Source organism: Lepisosteus oculatus, chromosome 8, assembly GCF_040954835.1.
Source record: "Lepisosteus oculatus isolate fLepOcu1 chromosome 8, fLepOcu1.hap2, whole genome shotgun sequence".
Taxonomy (NCBI): domain Eukaryota; kingdom Metazoa; phylum Chordata; class Actinopteri; order Semionotiformes; family Lepisosteidae; genus Lepisosteus; species Lepisosteus oculatus.
The window spans coordinates 2,886,278-2,911,092 of NC_090703.1; the positions used below are offsets into that span (position 1 = coordinate 2,886,278).

The 24,815-nt window shown below is 42.5% G+C and overlaps 1 protein-coding gene across 11 annotated transcripts in view; it reads right to left on the reverse strand.

Annotated features, from left to right (window-relative positions):
* Positions 1-24,815, reverse strand: part of foxn3 (forkhead box N3) — an 88,383-nt gene that overhangs the window by 27,654 nt on the left and 35,914 nt on the right. For all 11 annotated transcript variants that reach the window (XM_069193013.1, XM_015350216.2, XM_015350214.2 and 8 more), the window contains 2 exons: positions 22,476-23,032; positions 10,026-10,162 (listed from right to left, as the gene is read on the reverse strand). In XM_069193013.1, the coding sequence (XP_069049114.1) occupies positions 10,026-10,162; positions 22,476-23,018 (680 nt within the window). In that variant the 5' untranslated portion in view covers positions 23,019-23,032. The remainder of the gene's footprint in view (positions 1-10,025; positions 10,163-22,475; positions 23,033-24,815) is intronic.

Here is a 24,815-nt window from a genome sequence, read left to right on the forward strand (position 1 = left end):
GGAAGAGAGCGCACAGCTGCCACGGCATCACCTGCAAGGAAACACTCCCCATGTGGTTAAAGCCATCAGCAAGCTGTCTGGGGATTCATCTTCAAGAAATATACATCACGCGTCTGGATGGAGGCATAAGGATATGATCTACAAAATGATTATATTTCCCACCAGTTGTTCAGTGTTTAAAACTGGTTGTTTTCAATGAGATGTACAGTCACAAAGTGGTTCTTCAAAGCGAAACTTTTAAGGTCCTGAACAGTACTTTTTTATGTAGAATGGTTTACTAAGATTACTTTCTAACTACCTGTACAACAAATAATTTCTAATATGCTGTCTTCGGTTCAATGCTAAATTTCTTTTCTGGAGCTTATGTAAGTGGTTAATGGAACTTTTCTTTGGAAACTGCACATCAAGGTACAGCTGAAATGATATTAAACACAAATAACAATCCCTGATCCCCATCTGTGATATCGCCTTCAGACAAGCAGTAAAAGGGTTAACGTGACAGTTAATGCCTTTATCATACAGACCGAAGACTGGGGCTCAAGCTGCATGTTTTCCATATCAAGCCACTTAACTAAGAGCTCTGATTAAAGCATCTGTCTCATTAAAGCAGACAAATGTGTTTTTGACCAGGCACTTTCAGCTCTTTAATGGCAAAAGAAGTCTACAAATTTAATCAAGTATAGCCTGTGTTCTTCATTTCTGCTCCTAGCTTTAATTCTCCTCTAGACACTGCCATTAGATAACACTTCAAGACATTTGTTATGATGCTCTGCTCATGATCTTCTTGGCATCTATTAACTAATTGAGAATCGGAACACACTGCAGAAATGCAGAGGGCTTTGAGGATGAACAAACAGAAGCTCCTAAAAACTGTGATGAGTTTTGGAATATATTTGATAAATTGCCTCAGAGACATTTTTATGAAGGAGCATAAAACACAATGCAAACAAAACTGTACTTCTGTGCTGTACAAAGCATTTGCCTTGAAAGCAAAAGGCATTGCCAACTCAGAATGTGCAGTCAGAACAAATCTGACAAAGAACAGATGCTGACCCAACAATTGTAGGGGAATTATTTAAGTATGGTAAAAAGCCATATTGTTTTTCAATACTTTATAGCATTCCTTCTGTATTTCATCCCCTTATTTACAGTGAGTGATTAGTGAATCTTGCCAGTAGCAACAGAGGAGGGTAACATCTCTATTAGCATATGTGTTACCTAGCAACCCCATCTTCGCGCTGCGGCTTTCGGGAGTTTGTTGTCAAAAAGATATTCAGGGCATCAAGATTATTAATCTAAGAGCTTCCTATTATATGCAGTTTTGACAAAGTTTACGACGCACTGTATAATTTCCCGCAGCTCGTAAAGTAAAATCGACAGAGGTCCACACCCACAAAACCTGCCCAAATGGCTTTTACGGAGAAGCTAAAGAAATTAACTTACATTTAAGTTACAGAGATTAACCCATTTACAGCTCAACACGCATCTCGAGTACTGCAGCCAGGGGGTCCAGACCCAGTATGACCCGCTCCAGACAAGCAGAACTGCACGGCTCACTTTTTCTAGGGCTGTGGCGGACATTAGCAGTTAATTAAAACACCGCCCATTCTAAAAAAACACATTAAATTCTTTTTCACTCAAATGGTTTTGGGTCTTGTTTCAATTTTATTTCAGCTCTACCCAGGGTTGAAATCTATTCAAGTGAAGAAACCACATAAAATAACTGAAGAATGGATCTCGGGTCATTAGAGCAAACATTGAGTCGTTTACTTAATGGGCCCAGACCCACACTTACTTGCAGAGCATGGGAACACATAAAAGACCTAAGAGAGGTCTCCAGCCCTGAAGATGATAGTATTTTAGGTGAGGTACCACTAAATCTGATCAGATAATGTTTAAGTAACAATCAATGAAAAATAACCATTAAAAGGAAAGAAAGGCAGTTATGAAATACTGCTTGTGAGATGGGTGCAGCTCTGCTCAGGCCTTCTGGAATTAGTCACAGTCTCTCATAGGCTCTGGGCCACAGAGTCTCACTCCCCAGCCAGAGGGGAACTTCATAGTGTCTGGGGTGCAAAGGGGTGAAATCACTTTCTGCAGCAGACCCATTACCACTGAACCCTGTTACAGCTACAAGCTCTATTAAATACAGAATGTGCATAAAGGAACAGGATGTTATGTAGTATGTTTGTAGTTTACTTACTGTAAGTCATGCTCGCACCTGCCACTGGGCCCTGGAGCAAGCGAGCATCACCACAGCAACCAGCAAAGCCTCTACGCACTTGTCAGTCAGCTGGTTGCCGTGACTACGAGCTCAGGTGGGAAGTCTATTTCACCTGTGGTCAATTTACAACCACGCCTCACAAGCCACGCCTCCTGAGAAACAGCCTTGTTGGTGCCTTGGGCTTTGTTGCAGAGCTCTGCTCCGAGACTCGGCTTCCCAGCTGCAAGCTTTGCTTGCTTGCCTTGACCTCGTTTGTCCATTTCCCTTTTGTGCTGTGCCTCCAAGTTTCCTGACTTCAACCCTTGCTTCTGCCCAAGTCTACAAGTCTGGGCCGTTTGCCTGCTGTGCCAGCTCGGCCCTGCACTGGGTCCCTCACGCAACCCTCGGACGCTGCTTTACTGCACTATGAGCAGCAACATCACGATGATACAGTGATTGAGATAAGAAGACTGGATTCTGCTGTGAGTGTGCACACTAAATCCAATGGATAATATTTGAGTTTGAACACCAGTTTCAAAACTGGATTCAATTCAATGACACAGAACTCTCTTCACAAAGCTGCCCCTCGCAGACTGAAGAAGACAGAGGTGATGAAAGTGTGAGTAAAAAAACAAGGCCGCCAGGACCTCAGTGAAGGAAATACCAGCACAACTGCTTGAATTACAGGTTTATTTGTCCTGGAAGTGGAGAGAAATTATCAACCGAAATATGCAATTTGTGCGCAGATACTGGCAAATGAATCTTTTAAACCCTCCAAATGATGAGACATGGAATTTCTGAGTTTTTGCTCAAAAGGTTGAGGAAGTGGAGCAGTGGTCAGAGTTTCATTACCGTCTTCCTGAAATCCAGACCAGCGATCCGCAGCCGTGTGGTGCACTCTGCGAGGACATGGGTGCCACTGGGACAGGATACTCACCTGCACCTTTAATCTCAAGGAAGACCTACGGGGATTTTTAGCTAAGAAGAAACCTGAGCTTGCAGTGTTGCAGAAAGACGACATGTGGCTGATGAAACTGGCCTCTATAGCTCCTACTGTACATTCAGTGGAATGAATACGCTGAATAAAACAATGCAAGGTAGGAGAGCTCATTTTTCCTTGAAATACACAAATTGGTGTACTTAAAGGAAAAGTGTCAATTTGAAAAGCTGGCATCTGCACACAAAATGCACATGTATGTAATGTCCTTTTTTTCCCCCCACAAAGAATCAAAACACTGACAAGGATTCATCCAAATCACAGATTTCAGCACATCTTTAGGTCTAGTCAAAACACTGAGCTCCTGCTTTCCGGAACTCACAACGGGACGAGCCGATGCACCTGTTGGGATATCAGTCGCTTCCATGAGTATACTGAATCCCAGCTTTCGCTCTGTCCCATCAAAGTTAATGAAAGAGCTGACTGACATGACATGTGACAAATGACTTCAGTTCAATGACCTGTCCCTGGAAACAATTTGGGATCCATGTTCAGATCAGTACATCACCAGCTCATCTGCAGCGCTGGAAGGTATGGTCTCACTCAGTACAACCCATTTACACGGATCTGGATTTTCTGAGATAACATCAGTGCTGATAGGGAACCAAGGCAGGAGGAACACTGACGATATCGTGCATGTACTTCAAGACCACCAGCAACGTGCTCCACACTGAATAAGCACAATGACAGTATTTCTAAATCCAACCAAGTGTTCTGTCAATTTACAGAAAAAAACTTAATTGGGAAATGCTGGGGAATTTTTACAACAGCTAGGGAGGACTTAGAAGCAAAAGGCTTGAGAACCACTGACCCAATACTATTCATTCTTCCTCCAATCGGCTGCTGAGAAGGCCTGTGGTGCAGTGCAAAAGAGAAGAAAGGAAACACAACGTTTCGGAAGGCTCCACAGCCGAAACACTGTGTTTCCTTTCTTCTCTTTTCAGCAGGGAATAAACCTTTACTTGCTCCTTTGCAGCTCCCTGCTTGAACTATGTATAGGATAATGCTGGATGTAAATGTACAGGGAAGCAGCGTTTTAAAATTGAAATAGTGTGCTGTTGCCAGAGGTATGTCACAGCAGTCCTCTGGCCTGCTCTCTGTTCCCGGAGGTGTTGATTTGATCACTGCACCACAGGCCTTCTCAGCAGCCGATTGGAGGAAAACTCGTCTGTTTATATTAGAGGCGCACATATGTTTCGCATCAGGTTACAGCAACGGTATGCGTTGCTATGGGTACCGCATGCTTGTGACAGAATACCCAACTCCTTTTTTTAACTGACTGTAAGAATAGAAAAACAAATAGAATATCACTCCACCCCACCACTACTACGCCACTTAAAACGACAGTATATCAAAATAAGAGAAAGAAACCGACAGATCCCTGTAGTTGCAGGTCTGTAAAACCTCTGTAAACTTGCATAATTGATCATTTAGGAATTTCCTGATATGTATATGTTGACATCAGGACATTTCTAAATGATTAAATCACTCAAAGCTTTGTTAACTGTAATGTAATTAATTTTAGACCACTGTTGCTCTGCAATTCAATTGTTATTGGATCAGCTAAAATTTTAGCAGTCTGACAAGTGAAGCAGAAGCAATAGGTGCCAGTTAAAGAAATGGATGAATATTTACTGTAATCAATGGGACAGCAGCCAAAAGCCAATTAATGTTTCTTACAAAGCCAGCCAATTATCTGCAGAAAATACTGCAACTGCCTTTTTTAAAGACTGAAGCAGCTGAAATGTTTCAGAATGCAGAAAACCAGAAATCTTGCAGAAAACAAATCTGCAGAACTGTGATTATCAAACATATATGGTGCATAAAAGCAACTGATCGCCTCCTTTAGTCCGCAGACCACCATTGCCTGCTCATGAAACGCAGAGCGACAGGCTACTTCAGAAAATGTTAACATTTGTGTAAACCACAGGGACACTATAACTAAAGGCATTCCTGTGTGCTTTTCAATTGAAACATGTGCCACTGGCAGAACCTGTCTCCATCCGTGCTGGCAATTTTATACTTAGCTCAATGTCCTGTGGGTTTTGTAATGCTAACACTCTACTTCTGAAAACGGATTGTCTCACCAACTTGAGTGTAACTGTTGAATTAATTTTCCAACAAAAGCTAGGCTCTTTTTTGATTCTATAATCTCATTTCAAATCCTCTTGCCCACTCCCTTCTCTTTTTACCCTTGAAATTACAATCCTCTTTCAGTAATCTGAAGACTAATTGGTGCCAGCACTGAATCTCTAGTGCCATTTTTTCACACTTACTTTGTTCTGGTAAAGTACAGGGCTGCCTTCCAGTGAACCAGACTGCTCACAATGAACCTATTCTTAAGGCAAAAGTGCTGCAGACACTGCTAACAATTAGTGGAAAGAATTTAAGTTCTAAATCTCACAGCTGGAGAGGGAAATTTCATAAATATAAAGCTTACCTACTTAACGCTGATCTCAGACCATGCTATAAACGCTGACCTATTAATGCTGACGAATATGGTAGAGGCAAACATGTTTTTAGTAAATAAACGAGCACTGCAAACTACAAATAGCATAACATTTGGCCAAATATGCAAAAAATCAATAATTTTGCCTGGCTAACATTAGCACTTTAGGATTCACTAATGATGCCTGGTAATCAGTCAATAACGGGTAACACACATACTCTGCACTGCAGCAATCTGTTGGTGCCGCGTGTCTGTGCTTCATGTGTGCATCATGTGTGCAAAGTTTATCCAAGAGGTTTCTGTGCTTTTCAGATTCTGAATGAAAGGTTCAACCCAGCTCCCCTGTGGTTCAAGGCCAGAGCATGGAAGAGCTGTCCCCTGTCTGAGGAGCCCTCTGCCACGCTCAGGACACAAAGCACCAGCACACTCCACAGAGCCATCTGCTGCTGAGAACCGTTTGCCCAAACGGTTTCTAACATGAGGGAAAATCAGCCACAAGACTTCGGCAGCCCAGCCAATCAACACGCTGAGCATGTGACATCCAGCTCTGCTGTTGATACACCAACATGGCACGACTTCCTGGAACATGGCTGCAGTTCAATAGGCGTTCTTGTCCACACCATGAGCTACTCTGAACTGCTTTCAAATACTGCACTTTCTCAGATGAGGTGAAGAACACATTTATAGTTCACTGAATTAAGTAGTCATGCTTTCTGATTCTGCCCTGCATCATTCTTTAATTTCTTACTTACTAGGAAATTCTTAAGTTCTTTGAAATGAGAGCACTATTTCCAGTTTGATCACCAAAAAATAAAGAATGCCTTCTTCGAAACTGGACTGGATTTAGCTGGTTGCTATTCGGTTGCACATTTACTATGTGCTGTTAAGCAAACATAGCTATGCAAAACACTTGGAGATGGTGCTCTTTACAAAACTGCACACTACACAACAAAAATGAATGGGCCAAGTATAACCTGGAGGTCACTACACCTCCAGCTTTCCCACATCTGCAACATTGGGAAAAGTTCTGAAAGGTCCTGGCGAAGTGCCCCTCCTTACCCCCCACACACTACTAAGGAAGAATAAAAAAGCAGCGATTTAAAAAACAGACGTGTTCAAATCAGGCTGATATAAAGTGACAGGAGTGAAGACTGGAGGTTGTCTTTCTACATAAAGATCATGTTCTAATTACACCAAAGGTTGAAGAAAGACGAAAATCAAGACTCCCCGTTTCAAAGCGTGCGTGTTGTAGCCTGTGATTACTACAGACAGGTTATTTACCACGCAGAGCTGGGAAAAATCGAGGTTCTGAAAATATTACCACTGGGTAATATTTTCCATGGCTGTCTTCATTAGTGTGAGGTACATGCTTTGGCTGTGCTGCCGGAGCCAAGAGAATTTAAAAATGCTTGAAAATAATTACTGGGGACATAAGCAAAAACAAAACCCTAGGAAAACAGGCCAAAATACAGTTTTAGTACTGTTACCTTCAGAACACCAAAACATGGTGTCAAACCAGAATATCGACACCCTCTCCTACAATGCTCAAGTATTTTCCCTCATCAGTTTCTATATTCCAGTTCTGGATGCAGCTCAATAGCAAAATCTCTTCAAAGAAGAGAAGAAAACAATCATGGCACACGAGCACAAGTATGAAAGGTCACGTTGTTTTATTTTTGTATTTTAATCGACCTCTTTTTCCAAAATAATTCTGACATGGTAGCAAGATTCCTCCCAACCTGCTACAAAAAGGCCGAATTTAAGAATCCGCCAAAGCACACAAAGTACGTGACTGTGGTTGAACTGCACACTGGCTGTATAAAACAATCCCATTAAGGGTGTTAGATATGGAAACATCCTAAGTTGAAATTCCCATTTCCATTACAATTGCTGTCCAGCCTTCTGAACGGCTCAGTAATTGTTCTGCAGAAAATGAAGTGAGTAGGGAGTACAGGGCAGCCAAACAAGGAAGACAGGAGGAGACAGCAAATTCACCCTCCCCGGAAAAACAGTCCGCAGCACTTTTCTCTCCACGCGCATGGATTCATTTCTCCATTTATGGTTTTTATAAGTATGAAAAGGCACACGTAAGAGGAGGAGAGGTCTATGAGTGCATTCTAAACAATTTTTTTGTTCTTTCAGTTGAAGGAGTTCCATTTAAAATTAATCTCCTAAAGCTACCGGACCTCAACTTGTCATCTCAGATAATTCACGCATCCATGGATTTTTATGAAGATGGACAAAAGCAGGTACAAAAACCCTAAAATAGGCTCCAAGCCATCTGCTGTTGCCATGGAGAGTTATGTGTTGCCAGGGCAATAGCGTATTTCTCTGCGCTAATGGCCTGTCCTTTTGCCAGGCAACAAATAGCCTTGTGATGCAACTGCACCTGTCTCAGCTATGTGTTACCATGGAGGCGTTCCTGTTGCTATGGTGACCATCACGCTAATCGCCGAGCAAGGGCAGACATGCAGCAGTCGACTCCAAAGCCCAGCTGTTCTTCCTGATCTCCCACAGAAGATACACTATCGGCATGTAAAGGAATGTGCCTAAACCTGCCAGTTACACAACGGCTTTCCTAACGATCCCAAAACCTTTTCTTCAGCGGAGCCTCTAGCATCAGGATCACTTGCTCGCATCAGGACGAAAATATTGTAAGTGCAGCAATTATCTTCATGACTCAGGAATGCGTTTGGCTTCGGCAGCTTTCCCAGAAGGGCTGTGGTTTAGTCAAGATCCAGTCAGTAAGCCTTAACCATGACAGTCTAGCAAACAAGCAGCCAACAAGGAAGGATGAAGCAATGTGGTGCAGGTCCATTTATAAACCCTGACAGCACTAAAACAGGTATCCTTCCCCAAATCCACAGTAGCCAGATGAACGCTATTATCTGCTGACATGCAGTGCAGTACCATCTGGCCTGTTTGTGAGTGGAGAAGGGTAATATAATAAGAGTTGATGTGACGACAGCGATGTTTTTAATATCTAACCTTTAAAGAGGCGACAGTTAAGACTCCCCCTGCTATCACACTGTTAAATTCCTTTAATGATTTCTATGTGTATGCAAGACGTGTCCTTATGTACTGCGTATTCGCAGTAATTAATGAGAATGAATTTTGTCAAAAACGGTTATTTACACATTCTTCTTCTTCTTGTTAATTATTCACATTTGGTGAGCCAACGTAGTCTCTCGGGCCGTGAGGCATGGCTTTGTTTTGTTCCCTCTTGGAAAAGGCCGACTGTCCGCTTCATGGACAGAACGGGACACCAGCCCACGCGAGCCCTTCTTCCCTGCTCGCAGAGCACCGTGCGTACAGAACACCTCTTATTTACCACCAACTGGTGGTTTAAAGGCAGCCGAAGACTCAGTCAAGGGTCTGTCGAACCAGGAAACCAGATCACGCTTAATCCCATTATAAATAAATCCTGCATTTAGAATTGCTTGAATGTTATGTTCGTATTGCTGAAGCTAAAGTTTCATTAAATGATTTCTGTGGGGAGCAAGTGTCTGAATGCATTGAAATCTTTTATTCTGGTTGTTCAGAACACCTTAAATTCTTAAAATATAGAAATACAAGTCTGCAGTAATAAACACATATCCTTCTGTAGAAACCTTGTTTATAAAGAATGATACAGACATGTTACAGCCAGGCTCTGCCTTTTTGGTGTAGTATGTTTGTATTTCTATTCATCTATTTCCAATTAATACTCCTACATACTCCTACATGGGGTAGGAAACCATTTAGAACCTTTTTGTGAGAAAAATAACAATTATAGGCGCAAGTAACCCACACATAACTTTCTTAAAATAAACCTCCTGTGATTTCCTTTGCACATTAATTCTAACTGCTGTGTGCAGTGACCTGGGACCAATGACATTACTGTTTTACACTGAGTTTTAGATTTTGCAAATGTCTCAAGAGACAGCAATTTGCTTACCATACCGCATAGCTCTAGACCAAAACAAAACTGAAAAAAATGAAATTGTGAAACTGCGAGAGAAGCAAAATTTGAAGATCACTTCAGGTGATACTGTAGCCACAACTTACTGTTAAATTTATTTTCACTAACCTTCAGAAGTTTGCTTTACTAAAAACTAGCCTCCCGTTTGCTATATACCCTTTGGTTGAAATGATATGCCGTTTTGGGCTTTACAGTAAAGCAATTATTCTCTTCCACAGTTCAATGGCTCTGCACATGGAGCTGTTAGCCGGATCTGGATGAAGTGAGCCTGAGTGCCTTCTCAAAGCCCTGATCCACACTTCGCTCCCACAGGCAGAGCTGGCACCCGTCGGTGCTCACAGTCATCACAAACGTTTGAAAATCGACAAGAAGAAGGACGTCGGGAATCAATATCTGTCCCACATCTCTTTCTTACCTTGGATATGCCTGAGGAGATGTAGGTGGGGTGTTGAACACCTGGGAGTATGGATGATAAGGTGTCTTTTTCAATGCTTGAATTAGATTCTGTCTGTATTCTGGATCTATGCACCACAAGGACCCTTTCCCAATGCTCTGCAGAGAAAGAAGACAAAAAAGACTTTTAAAACAGGCGTGTGATAGTCTGAAAACTTCATTGTACTTTTAAATAAAAAAATTGAACTGTCAAGCTTAAAACAATTCCTTTCTTGGCTCCTTGCCACATAAGATGAAGTAATGTCTCATATGAAGCCATTTTAAACTTACCTCCTATCGTCCTACAGAAATTCTGCAACTCCAGATAGAAATATCTACCTGTCAAAATACAGGGTGATAGACCTGTCAGATTTCCTGCATCTTTAAGCACATCTATTAGCTTCCTTGCTAATGAACATTTGACAACTGCTCAAAAAAGATTTGTTAATGAAATACACAAATGTGTAGAATGTTAAAGAATTTATGAACACTAAATTCTACATTAAGGGCTCTTTCTTTGGTCTAAAGAAAAATCTATGTATCGCGTGTGATCCCAAAGGAGGGATAATTTGTGCTCAAAGCAGGTGAGAAATATTAATTTTACAAAATTGCTCACCTTCAAAATGTGCCGACTGGAAACAGTGATTAACAAATATGCCCTGATTATTGGTTCCCCCTGTGCCTGTATTCGTAACTAGCTTTGTCCAGAACTGCTTTCAGGTTTCTATTCATCAAACTCAGATCTTCTGCAATCCCATGGGCTGATGAAGCTACAAGGCTAGCCTTTTCCAGTTGATCAGCTCAAAAGCACACAACTAGAATAAACCCTTGTTGGAGGAAGAGAAAGATTGGGTGAAATAAAGGCAACTTCTAAGGCCAGACAGGGAAAGCTCAAATCATTTTCTTGGATGGGGCCTTATAGACTACTCTGTATGTTAATGGTGAAATGTGTGCCTCCTGGATAGGTGCACATCCTCTCACCTGCAGGGAACTGCTTAAGACCATGCTTACAAAACAGTCAACTGTCCCCATAAATCACAACTTGTTTTTTTTCCAGTTGTAAAGAATAAAAAATAATAAATGAAGCACAACTGACAAAGCTTTTTCAATAAACTGCCCATAATGACCATTCACTTCCTTAGAGCAAAAATGCAGCTCTGCACTGATGTTGAATTTAGCTGTATGTGGGCACAAACCAGAGACTTTATGTTATACTGTATCTGCAGAATCTATTAATTCTATCATACCTAATCCAACTGCGTTGTACTGAGTCTCCTACCTATCACAGTGAGCAGAGCACAGTCTCAGGTGCAGAATGATTATGTAAGACATCAGAGGATAAGTCAGGATATCAGCAAAGCAGAGCACCTTGGACACAATGCTGAACATTCATTACAATTAACTTCAGCCTCTGTTAGATTCAAAAGGAGGATTTCTTCCAACATGTTTGTGTAATTATTATTTTTTATTATTTTTTCAATCTTTCATCAGATCTCTAAAGACTATTTATATGTAGTGCCCAAGAGAGCTAACTGTGCAAATTAAATTAATCACAGATTTGCCAGTTGTCCACAGTGGCAAAGTGTTGCTAGGTAACTCCTCAGTCTTTTCCCGTTTAATGTTTCGTAGTTGAAGTCTTCCGAGTGCTCTTTTGCTGGATTTCACACACAGTACACTTAAAAAAAGTTGTTAAACAACCCCCAAAAATTGCCAAACAAGGTCTAGGAGCTAAGCTCAAAGCCACATTGATAATTTGCATGGTGATCTGCCTGTGAGATAAGGCACATTCTACAGCATTTAAACTGCTCAGGTGCTGATCACAGAAACGACAAAATGTTAATTGTTGCACGTTTTGCTCTCCGTGTTTTCTTACAGTAGTAGAACTTTAACCCTCCAAAATGAGCAGGCATCCTGACGAACGAATACATAAATCCTTTTAATCTTACTGGCTGAAAGACTGAGCACAACATGGTGAGAGCACTTTATTACCTCTTCATTTTTAATTTACACACACAGAAATGCATAAGACAGCTGATAAAATTAATTAACCACGTGTGATGAAACTTAAGACAAAAGGGTAACTTGTTAAAAGCAACACTTTTGAAGAGCTACAAATCTCTTCCAAAAGAAAATCAACACTGTGTTTTGTTTTTCCGGTGAACAGAGTGAAGAAAGTGAACAAAACAAGAAGCCATTCTAACTCAAATATTTTCAGAAATAAAGTCTTCCACTACAGAAGCTTTCAAATACTTTTACCATCGTAACGTGATATTGTGCTGGATCAAAAGTCGTTGGCCTCACTCCCATGCAATATTTACCCCAATTAAGACTAGTCAGGGGTGGGCTGTATATATTGCTTGACGTGCTTCACAGTACAGCGACATGTGAGTGAAAGAGCTACTGTATGCGCAATGCCATCATGGTTTAGTGAACCGTTGTGTACTACTGTTTCCATTATTAAAAAGGTTGATCTTTTAGAGGAAAATAAAGAACGGTTTTGTTCAGCATAAACAATGTTCCCAACAAGTTAATAAAAATTACTTTCACATCACCTCTTGAGGCTTGGCTCCCTGTCGCTCAGCAGGCCAAGTAAAGTAACAGTGGGTTAAAAATCTTCACCTGCCTTAGCATTTGTGGGTTGTCTTCAGTGAAACATTTTGTTCTGAAATGTATTTTGCACTATTGCAGTGCTCTGCATGTATTAACACGCTGCAAGCTAACATGGGTATAGGAATGCTGACTGTCCACATCAATATTCCTTATAATCAGTCTCTGCAGATAAACAATGAAATCTACATTGTTAGTCTGTAAAAAGGCACCTACGCCAACATTCAATATTGACTTTCCTGTACAGGCCCTTACATTAAAGCATTTTGATTTCTATCATCAGAAAGCAAACAGGAGGACTGAATTTCCGTACTCTTAAAACAGATTTGGGAAAAGACTGCTGGAATTGTTCCTCTTTCTCGTGTTTATAAAACCCCACTTCCTCATTTTGCTGAAGACATTGTTTCAGCTTACAGAGAAAAAACCCACACTAATTCACAAGACTCACTTGACAAGTGTGCACATTAATTATACACTTTTGTTGTTTGAGTTATCCACAAATTTGTGATATTTTCTAATGTGGTGGAACATTTCATTTTGCTTGTTTATTATTTTAGAAAACACAGCAAAGTGCAGTAAAAATTGTTTACCAAAACACAAGTTATGAAAGTAACAGGATTTCAATTTAAATCTAAATCTAATGTATAACATTTCACCAAAAACAAATTCAGTTTGAAATAAGTTTAATTTACTTGAATTTTGGAAAAACAGTTTTTCCCATCCCTTCTTTACAAACAAATCTGAATTTATATTTAGATCAAATGAGTTCCCTATCTGCAGTAATTAAACTGTCAAGTTTCCATCAGAGTATGTTAAAACCAAAACAGAGATTATTGAAGGAAAAAATTAATACATGTCATAAAATTCAAAACTTACATGCCATAATTTAGATTGTCAAGTTTATCTGAAAATAAAGTACATCATGACAGCTCTGCTTTGTGCTTTATCTAAGCCGATGGAAAACTATGCATTCATTAGGATATAAAAAACAGGCATCAAACTTTGACTCAGTACAGGCAGCAAAATTTTACACAGCAAAGAAATATACAGTGTTTTTGAGAAAAAGGAAAGACACATTATCGGCTAAAAAGAAACGCCAGTTGAACCTGGAGAAGTCTATACGAAGAAACACTTTGGTTTTATTTCAAAAACAGCCCAATAAACGCTTTAACAATATTCTATCTGACTGCAACTTTTATTTTCAACTGTCAATTAAGAAAATGAGTTAGTATTCCTCACTAGAAAATTGGTTAAAACATCCGAGGTCACCATAACAGGTATTAGCTGATAATATAACCAATTAATTCATGAAAACATGCTCATCCTTTTTCTTAAAGGGGGGAAAAAGCATGCGTCTCGCAGGAAAGAAAAACAGATGGAAGCCTCTTTTTGTGATGATGCACTTCAGGGCAAACTGATGAACTATAGAGGGCATTCAAAACTCCCCTGCGTGTATAATATTACTAACGGCTATGGTATCATATTATTCATATTTGCCCCCCCCAGACAAGTGACCCTGCTGGTCTGAATTTCCAAATGTACTGTAATCAGGAAAAATCAATAGAGTTTAGGCCACTTTCTTAGTGATTTATTTCCATCTCCTGACAGCTGGCGTGCTGCTCCAGAAGCTGGCTCAATGGCAGGAGTCAATAGAGTCTCCAATCAAAAGAAAAAAAACTTGGATTACACTGGTCTCCTAGGCAACCAGCAGCAGTGGAGTGCGTAAAGGCTGTTTGATAGTCTCGGCAGTAGGATCTTTCATACTCACAGAGAGCCACGGGCTCCGAAGACGCAATGCTCCATCACAACCAATACAGTTAATCCCATCAACTTCTATGCAAAATAAAAGCCTTGCTTTTAAAAACCTCTCCCTCCCACCAGATCCTCCTCAAAAACTGTGAAATATGGAATTGTCATAGAACATTAAACCTAAAACTGTTCATAGGATGTCTGCTGAAAGGAACTGAATACCTATATCTGAATTTCTTAATGACATTTCTTAAGTTTTGCAGCAATCTGGGCACATTCAGTAATAACACCATTATGCTATCACAGTATGCTAAAATGCTAAAATGACTAACGATGGATAGTAACCCAACATCACAACTTAAAATTTAGCTGAAAAGAAATGAGACTTAACCTGCAAGAATACAACAGGATTCAAGTGCACTGTATCCCATTTCTTATACTGCTACTGAACAAAAATGAACTCATCTGAAAGTCGGGACTGTCTGCCCGCGCAGGACAGTCAGCAAAGTCTGTGCGACTTGGGCAGCAGGAAAGCAACACCTCAGCAGGTCTTCCCTCTGTAAGATTTACAAGAGCCGGAACTCTTGCCAAACACATCTGATTTAAAATGTTCCGACATACAAAATGTCTGGGAATGACTCTGCCTCTCTCGCAGGCAGCGTCGGGGAAGAGCAGGACTCTCTAATGCACTTAGGAGCTAACGATCAAGGCTGCACTTTCCAGCCCCTGGAGTCCCAATTCCATTACCAGGGTTTCTGAGAGCAGCACGAGTACCAGTGGGGGCCGCAGTGCCCCAGGCGCCCAGCCTCCACCATCGCAGGCCTGCCCTGTCCATTTGCGCCCTGTTGAACCAGCACAGCACCACCCGGAGGTCACGAGCACTCGCAGGGCTCTGCGCAGCACAAAGGGAACTTGTGCAGAGATGAGCACTGATTCAACAGACACGAGCGTGCTCCCCATTTCAATGGGACAGCGGATAAATCCCTCTCTTTTCACAAAAAAAAGGATTCACTCCACCAACCGGAATTGTCAAGAAAGCAGCGAGGACAATGAGGCAGCAAAACAGGGCGTCGTTTGAGATTTAATGGTGGCAGTGCAGCAGTTGGTTCTAAAATACTGTCACAATTCACAGCGGTGCACAAACTACCTTACTCCCAGCTCCTGTCTTTTAACGACCCCGCCAACAGTTCGCTAAAAATGTCTGGACCCTGACAAAGCCTCGGCAGAAAGGCGCTGAGGCAGACTGCACTGCTTCTGTCTCTGTTGTGCCCGCTGCCATTTTCATTTGCTGTACTTTGTTGCTTGTTTATTTTTCAAAACCCCCAAAAACGTTAAACAAATAAAAGAATGCGAGAGCACAAAGACATTCCTTTCTGGCAAAAACTAAATGGACAGCGTCTTTTCCACAGCGCAGGCCATGTGGCGAGGTGAAGCTGCTGTCGGGTACCCTGAGGCCTCCCTCCTCACGACTGTCTCCATTGCGGGAGGTTTCACTGGGCTGTCCCTAAACCGAAGAACTAGCACAGGAGGGAAAAATTAAAACACTGCCGCTCCGATTAAACTGAAAAAGTCAATCTCATCTATCAAACAGTGGGATCACGGGCAGAAAAAAACAGAAACAGCAGCATGCTGCCAACGACAGCATCGGGATAAGGGCGTCCATAGATCATATCTCCCTCACTTGGCCTGAGGGCTGCTGCACTGAGCCGGGACACAGCAGTCAGGTTATTAGAGGAGTCCGGTTCTTAAGATATGCCACATCTAGAAAGGCATACACTGCTTCGTGTCAGAGTTGAGGCCTAATCCTTTTGTTGGCACTCAAGCACAGTACTTCCTATCCACAGAGAAACTGTCACACGGGATGGGAATGAGGCTTCAGCAAAGGTTGCCAAGTGTGAAGGAGGAAATGAAAGGAATCCACACTGAAGTTACCATCTCATTCATAATTACAGGTTGTTCACATTTCACAGTAATTTGTAGGATTTCGTTCATTTTTATTCAAGGAACAAACATCGGCTGACAGACTGTAGGAACAGTGGACCCTGAGTGGGGGTACTTCTCCTTGACGTTAGCTGTGTATAGTATTAAGTGGGGAGGCACGGTGGGGCAGTGGTCAGGATTGCAGGGCTCCATTGCTGGGGTGCTCTCTGCACGGAGCTCGTGTGGGTTTCCTCAACCAGCCCGCTGACATACCGGCAGGTTAACTGGCCTCTGGGAAGACTGGTCCTGATGTGAGCGTGTGTGTCTGTGACGGAGTGCCCGCTGCCCGTCCGCACTGGATGGAGCCGCGAGGAAATGGCCGGGCGTATGAAGTGACTGCGATGGATTTCAAGGTCAGACGTTCGTGAAGACATCTACTGTCATGTATTTTGTACTGAAACACACGCTGTGTCCACAGCCTTTCCAGAAGTCCTGGAAATGTCCTCAACTGATCGAAAAGAAATCTATGCAATCACATACAGTACGAAGTGGCTTCAGGCACTGCCAATAAAACTAGTATTGCTAAGAAATTGTTGGAGGTGATTTGGGGTCAAATCCCTTTATGTAAAGTTGAAAATATTAAAAAAACATTAATGCAAAGAATCAACAGGCACAGCCACGTTCTAGCCCCAGAAATAAAGCTGGCAGTGTTCTTGTGGAAATACCGCTGAAGTCTGTTTTTCTTGTTATATAAACTCTGTAAGAGACCGAAAGGCATTAAACGTGGCAATGATTCAATTCTTCCTTCTACCGACTTCAAAGGCTGCATGCAATTTTAACTGTTTAACCATGCTGCAGTTTGAGGATCTAATCCAGCCAGGGTTTCTGCATTAATAGATGGATAATTTCACATCCCCATCATTCCCCCCCAGGGAATCTGGGAGCGAGCTGCCCAGCTGTCGACGGCTCCAGCAGCACAGAGGGGACCCTGCCGGCCGGGGCCCTGAATCAGCAGCCCTGTCCGTACAGGACCTCATACCTGCAGCAGCCCACGTGCCTCAGGGCAGGCCTGACTGCTGGAGCACCTTCCCAGTCACACCCCAGTGTGGGCCACTCTTGCACTCCCACTGAAGTCCTTGCAGTAAGCATCAGTATTCGGAGCTCTTTTGGTATCAAACAGGTTACAGGTTCCGCACTGAAAAAAGCATTATCTTTATCAAAGAGAAAACGCGAACATGTCTGTGGAAAACCCATTCCCGGCTCTTGAACCGAGGCAGAAATGAACTGGTTTGAAATCCTCCGAGAGTCCAGCTGTCAGAGGTGCGTGATGGCTGTAAGCCTGGGCCAGACGGAGCCGCAGTCACACACCAGCCCTGCGCAGCGCTGTATCCCACAGCAGCTTCACTCGGCTTCTTTCTTCAATGGAAACTGACCATCAATGCTGGGCTTGGAATCCACAACTGGCAGACTGGGTGCAGTTTTGATTTGTTCTGGGCCTCCAGGAACATATGCAGTATATATCTGGCGTATACAAAATCCATTTAAAAGAACTTGCGGTACCTAAAACTAATTCCTTACACTTTTCTGGACACGCCACTCAAAGCGCTTTACAGGTAATGGGGATCCCCTCCACACCACCAGTGTGCAGCCCCACCTGGATGATGCGACAGCAGCCATAGTGCACCAGTCTGCTCCCCACACACCAGCTCTCAGTGGGGAGGAGAGCAGAGTGATGAAGCCAGTTCGTAACTAATAACCTAACATTATTTTTCCTGACATTGGTTATTCCTCATTTTGAAAACAAAACCTGCAATAATTCCTCCACTGCTAGACTTCTCCCACTCACAAGACACTCCATTTTCACAAGCACAGACACTCCATTCTGCGCAGACTTTTTTTTTTACAATATGCAATGAATACAGTACCTGTAGGTTAAGAGTCCTCATTTCCTAGACCACAAACACAAATGTGCTGACGCACTTATCTGTGCCTCTGTTTTTATTGATCACAACAACTGCACTGTAAGCACTTCTTATCATGAACCTTGAAATACACACAAAGGTAGGAGTCCTTTGCAGCTCTGATAATGAGAGGTATATAGTGCCAACTTCAGCTAACATATTCAGTGGCGCTATTTATTTCACAACATCTTCCTCTGTAAACACATAATTATGTGGCACTTCTTAATTTAAGTATTTTGTGCTGCAGGGAACACTGATACTGTGTTGAATAGATACATAACACATTCTTCAGCGACTTCATCAGATACTGTTTGTCACAATTACTATATTTTACATTATTTACAAAACTTGCGTAATCTTTTATCCATTACTATTTATATAAGGCAGACATTTTAACAGCGAAACCCTGTTTGACCACTTTTATCTAATCAAGCGCATTTCGCAACGGGCGACAGTTCCTAGGCGAACAGCTCCCACGCGAGAGGTCACAATCCCGAGGAGGCGAGGAACAGCGCTGGAGTCCGAGTTTCCACTGTGGGACGCCGGTCCTGGGTGGGCCGCCCACTCTGACTTCGAAGGAAGCAGCTCTTGCTCCCACACTGCAGGAAACTTTCTTTCGAAATCCTCTCTTTCTAGGTGCCGCCTTTGCTGGATCCGTTTTCTGCCTCCTGTCTACTCAAAGGATGAAAGTGAGGCGATTCCGCTCAGATGCTCGGCGATGACCATGCTGGCCATGCAGGAGAAACCCCACGCCACCCTGAGGCCCTGACTAACTTCACCACGGGGTGCCCCTCTTGACACTTCTCCTGCAGCTGCTGCGGCTGTTTCCACGTAAATCTTGGCTTTTTCACGACCGAAAGGTTATTTTTTGTGTGTACTTGTGTCCTCCCCCCGCCCGGAGGAACAGGCAGTGTTGTACAGCACATAGGCGGCCCCCCCAGACGCCGGGCGTTTGCAAACAGCGCCACGGAAACTCCCGGCACCCGGGCCGTGACCGGGAAGACCTCGGAGACAGAGGGAGCTGCTCGGCTCGAAACAGGGACTCCCTCCGAGCCAGGGCAGAGCGGCACCCCGAAATATTCTCACCAACTCAGATATTGTCACTGCAGCATTCAGGCTTTTGACAGAGAGTGTCTGGTTTATTTACAGCTCACTGTCCTCTTTAGCCAGCTCACAATAACACAGGTGGTGAAGAATCCAATGTCCGACCTTCGGGAGGGGTTTCAGTATAAACAACCAGCAGAGCTACAGCTCCTCATCTCCTCACTCCAGTCCACCACACACCTGATACAAAAGCTACAACTTCTGCATGGTCTCACCAAGCCACATTTCTAACACATTACTCAACACAATAATGGAATTGTAGGTCTACACATCTATACTGTACACACAAATATATACAGCAAACTATAGAATATGAAAGAGGTTTTGCAATATCGTTGGAACTGAAATGTGAAGAATAACAAAATGAAAATGAATATTCTTCGGAAATCCTGTGTAGTAAAGAGGGAATGGTGTCTTAAACACAGTTTTAAGAATCAAAGTTCTCAAATGTGACTTCAATTGTTTCAGGTAAACACAGTGTGGATAGCAAATCATCCCGATGACCCCAACACCTTAACAATATTTCCATATACATTTAAGTCAAAGAAAGGTCGAAGCAAAGTTTACTGTGAATGCTATGGACTGCAGATTCCAAGTTCTTGAATTAAATGGCAGGAAGTTTTGATCGGTGTCCTGGGCACTCCCAGCTCCCAAGTGGAATGCTATGGGATACTACATGACCCTGCTCCTCTTAACTGTGTTTCAGTCGAGGTAAACACGTCGAGGAGCTGGGAGCCCCCGACAGACCCTCTAGCAAGCAGGCAGAACTGAGGGAAGCGTGGTTCTGAGCCGAGACTCTTCTTCTGCAACAGCGCCATCGCCTTCATCATCTCACACGAACAACACACTGCTCTCCTCTGTGGCACAGTTCACATCCCTGCCTTCACACTCCCTCCACCTTCCTTTCCCACAGAAAAACAGCCATTTTCACAAGCTCTTTCTCCCCTACCCCATCCCTCCACCGGCAACCCCAGCCTACTGGAAACTTTATTTGGTTAAGCAATACTATTTTCCTATACGCAGAAGGCAAAATTACAAATGACTGAACATTCTACCCTTGAATAAGGAGCAAATATTGACAGCATTTGTCATGTATTTTATGCATTAATAATGTTCTATTTCAATTTTAGAGATGACTAAGGACTGACAATATTTCAATATAAGAAACATAACTGTGATGCCCAGGGGAGGTCTTCACTTTCTTGGAAAAGCTGTAAACATGCCACAACAAAGCCGTTTTAAGCAGCCTAAGTCATCAGGTGAATTTTTACAAGACCAAGCTGGGTGTCAGCTGTACCAGATGAATTGCAAAAACACACAGAAAAAAAGGTTAATTCAATTACATAAATCAACCTCAACATGTTTTGACTGGTGTAGGAGCTGTCGCTGACTTCCTAAACAATGTGTGTCCTAATGACTATACTGCTGCTAGATTAGCCTTTCCCAGCAAAACACAGAGGCTGCCACATCAGTTTCTCTGTTGCTACAGCAACTGCTTACTTTCCATGTCAACTGCAGCCCAGTTTCTATGGAGACACATACACAAAAAAAAATTCTTCTGCGCAGCCAAGGACCAGATGGCAGTGAACTGTGGAAGTCACATGGAGAGGCTTTAACATTCAGCCCGGCGCTGAAGGAAGGCACATTTCTCCACTCAGACAGCACAATGTAATTCCACGTCAACCAGAAAGCCTGTCCTCATTACTGGGTGAGAGGCTGGGATCAATATTGGATGAACCTGTAATATGCTGAAATCCTTTTGATTTGTTCTAGGAATACTGAAAGCTTAAAACAGCAGCCCACTAGTGTTTGCAAGCCAAGCCACGTTAAAGGTTTAAGGTAAATATTTGCGCTATAATTCCATGGCAGTAGACTCATCAAAAATAGCCCAACTGCCCCCACACTTATGATGCACTCCTACAACAAGGTGCAGTATTTTTATTGTTGCGCAATACTCTGTTCAGAAAGCTCAGAAAGTGGTGCCTTCAATAAAATTCCTTTTCCAAGTTCTAATAACTCACATTTTCATGAAAAAAGTATGATTTCATTTTTTTTCCCCAGGCACAGTTACTTCTCACTATTAGTTTATAAGCACACTTCTTTGTAAACTACTGTAGTTAACTCAATTATGCTTAAAGTGCTCAAAAGCAAACAGACGTTGGTGTGCGAAGTGAATCCAGACTCTTAAAATTAAGAAAATGCTATCAGGTTATGCAGTGTGTCAGTCACGTTTGGTCCAGTGGGTTATTTCTATCATACAACTCACATGAGAATTCCATGCAATAAGTCAACAGAATTACTAATTCCTTACTACATGCACACTTTTCACTAAGTAAACTCGTTACATTCGTAAATTGGATTCACCTAAAGAGGTATGTATTGGGAAATTTAGTTTCTAGCAGGTTTACTTTCATCCAGCTCATCATTCTGGTGAAAGTGCATGGTAAACTTTTAAAATATACAGTAGGTTTATTAAGTTGAGTTTAAGTTGCAGATGAGGAGATATACAAAGTACCAAATACGAATTACTATCTAAAGCTTACAGTCCTCAAAGCCCAGAAGATCAAAACAGAAAATGTTTTATTTGAATTAAGGCTGACAACTCTGCAAATGAAGACACCTTTAGTTAATCCTGCCGAAACATGAACTACTTTCACTTTCAGCAAACGTGCATTTTCAAAGCATTATTTCCTTCCTAAGTGTTCACAGTGACCAGTAATAAAGAAATAATCTGGTTTTGTTTCATGTTGACTTACAAAACTAAGTGAAACAAACTGAAGTTACAGAGCTAGAAAAAAAATCAGTTCAGAATTCCTGGAGGAGTTTAACAGGTTCTCAAACGCATATGTTAATTGATACCTCTAGTGTGGAAAGAAAACAGTACAAAAATAAAGCTATGATCATGATAAAAACATATGACAGCACCTGTTGCAGCAGTGCCAAAAACAATGTGCGATTGCCTTGGCAGGGCAGCGGAAGCAGGCGGGAACCTAAAAAATATATATTCTGCTGCAAATGTCTCATTAAACAGGCAACAGACAGGGAACAAATCAGATACAGACGCTTACAACACAGTGTAAAACAGAACCTACCTGACTCCTGTCCTTGTCCACCTTCTTGAAACACTTGTTCAGGGACAGGTTATGCCTCACTGAATTTTTCCACCCAGTGGGGGCGTTGGCGAAGTAGGGGAAGTGTTCGAGAATCCAGTTGTAAATGTCCTTCACCGGCAGTCTCTTGGCGGGGGAGTCCTCGATGGCCATGAATATGAGGCAGCTGAAGGAATAGGGGGGCTTGCAGTTGGGGTTCTGCTTGGCGTCGTAGGGCAGGTCTGAGTGCGCCGGGGACGGGGGGGTGTCGTCGTCGATCTCCTGGACGGGGCTTACGCTCCGCAAAACCGAGTCCCCGAAACTGTTGAGCAAGTTCTTGCTTTCGTGCAGCCAGTTCAAGTTCGTGAGCTCTTCGTCCTCCATGGGCCCCTTCTCCAGCTTGGTGGTCGGCAGTGACAAGTCCAGCTCCTCAGCTTCCTGGAGGGCCTTGGTCAGCGAGCTCCCCTGGTAATACTGGCTCAGGCCACTGGCAACACTGACACCCGAGCCTTCCGGCTTCTTACTGGGAGGCATGACTGGACCCATTTAGACCAAGACTCCTGCAGAGGAACAATGCGACAATCAGGCTAACATCAAGGAAACACAGCGGACACGCAGGACAGTACCGCTGCACTGCACCCAGTACCTGCTGACGGCTCCTGTTCACCCGTACCTCCTGGCCCACTGCCCACGCAGGAGTGGACAGAAGGAAAGGCCGTGGGAGAGACTGTGAAATATTACGGCTCAGGACTTAGTCTACGATTGCAAAACCGAATGGGAACTGGGAACATGCTGTATGTATGTACAAATGCACACAGTGTAGAATACCTTATTGTACATCCTAAAACACACGGATTCCACGTAAGAAGCGCACCTGGAGCTTTATTCATTTCCCAGCCTCAGTACATCGCAGTTCCTTAAGCACTGGTAAAAGAGCAGTTAAAAAAGAAATAAATAATTGTGTTGGCGCAGTGTTACAGAATTCAGAGAACACTAATTAAAAATGGATGCCATGTCTTTCAAGCCAAAATTAAGCCTCAACTTTTGACACGGCTTGAAAACATGCGATTATCACTTAATCCACCAATATTTTGATTGATTTATTTGCTGCTGTCACTGCCCTTCAAGCAGAGAGCTTTGCTCTCTATATTTAATTAAGGGAAGAGGCATGTTATAATGACTCTTATAATGGCTAATCCCTTGTTTTCTCAAGATGCACTAACCAGATCAGTCACTGAAAACAAAATAACAGCCTGTAATAAAAACCTATTGACTTTTTTCTACACTAAAAACCTATCATATACCAGAGCAGATTTTCAAAAAGTCCTTCAAAAAACAGTCTGACACGTTTCAATTCCTTCACAGGAGAAGAGCTCTGAGTGAAGACTGATGAGCAAAGAACAAAAGCAAACAAATAAAAATACCAGTACAAGTAAACAGTAACGTAGTCCAGATTCCCCGCTCATTGCTTCTTTTTGAAAATGTGCTATTTACTGTGAAACGTGCACTCGGACACCTCCTTACACTACGGCCGAAACGAGCGCGTGCGTCACTTTCCACTTCGCCCGACTGCCAGCCCTGCTGAGGAACAGGGAGCTGATCTTGGAGACGTAGATGGAAAGGCAGTTTCCAAAGTCTACTGCTCCATTCACTGCCATTTATATACTGTCGTTAAAAGGTACGAGACATCTTAAGACACAATTATAAGTTACAATATATTGTACACATGATCATGAGCATCAACACTTTCCTTAAAACCGCTCCTAGCGTTTTCTACAATTACAAACACTTTGACTGTTATTAATACAGAGTAATTTGGGTAAGAACCAAGCTTGTCATTTATCAATCTTTTACTCCTATTGGTGGGTATCTTTAAAAAACAATGACCTCAGCTGAAGGCAAGCTATTCGTGAACAGCCAATGTGAAGCGGTGTAGTAGGCAATCCATCACATTTACAAATTAAATCTAACTGACTCGTTATCAGGTGTTCTTTGTCATTAGAACATCGTTACATTCTCTCTCACACATCTAGAAACCTAAAAGGCTGATTTTGAACTACAAAGTACAGGTTTTAGGACTGGAACGATGTGGTTACAATCTCTGAAGATCACCTGAGACTTTCTGAAGATTTAGCCTGAGTGCTTCTGGCCAATGAAAACCCATCAAGGGAGAAGAGTAGGAGGAGAGAAGCAGAGAATGCCAACTGTCTGAAACTTTTACACAGCAGCACATCTGTTTGTCAAGGAAGTGTAAATTGTGCTATGTAGATACAACTGAAATCACCAATTGGTTGACACTGGATCTGAAGAGCAGGGCAGCACCCAATAAAACAAACCTAAATG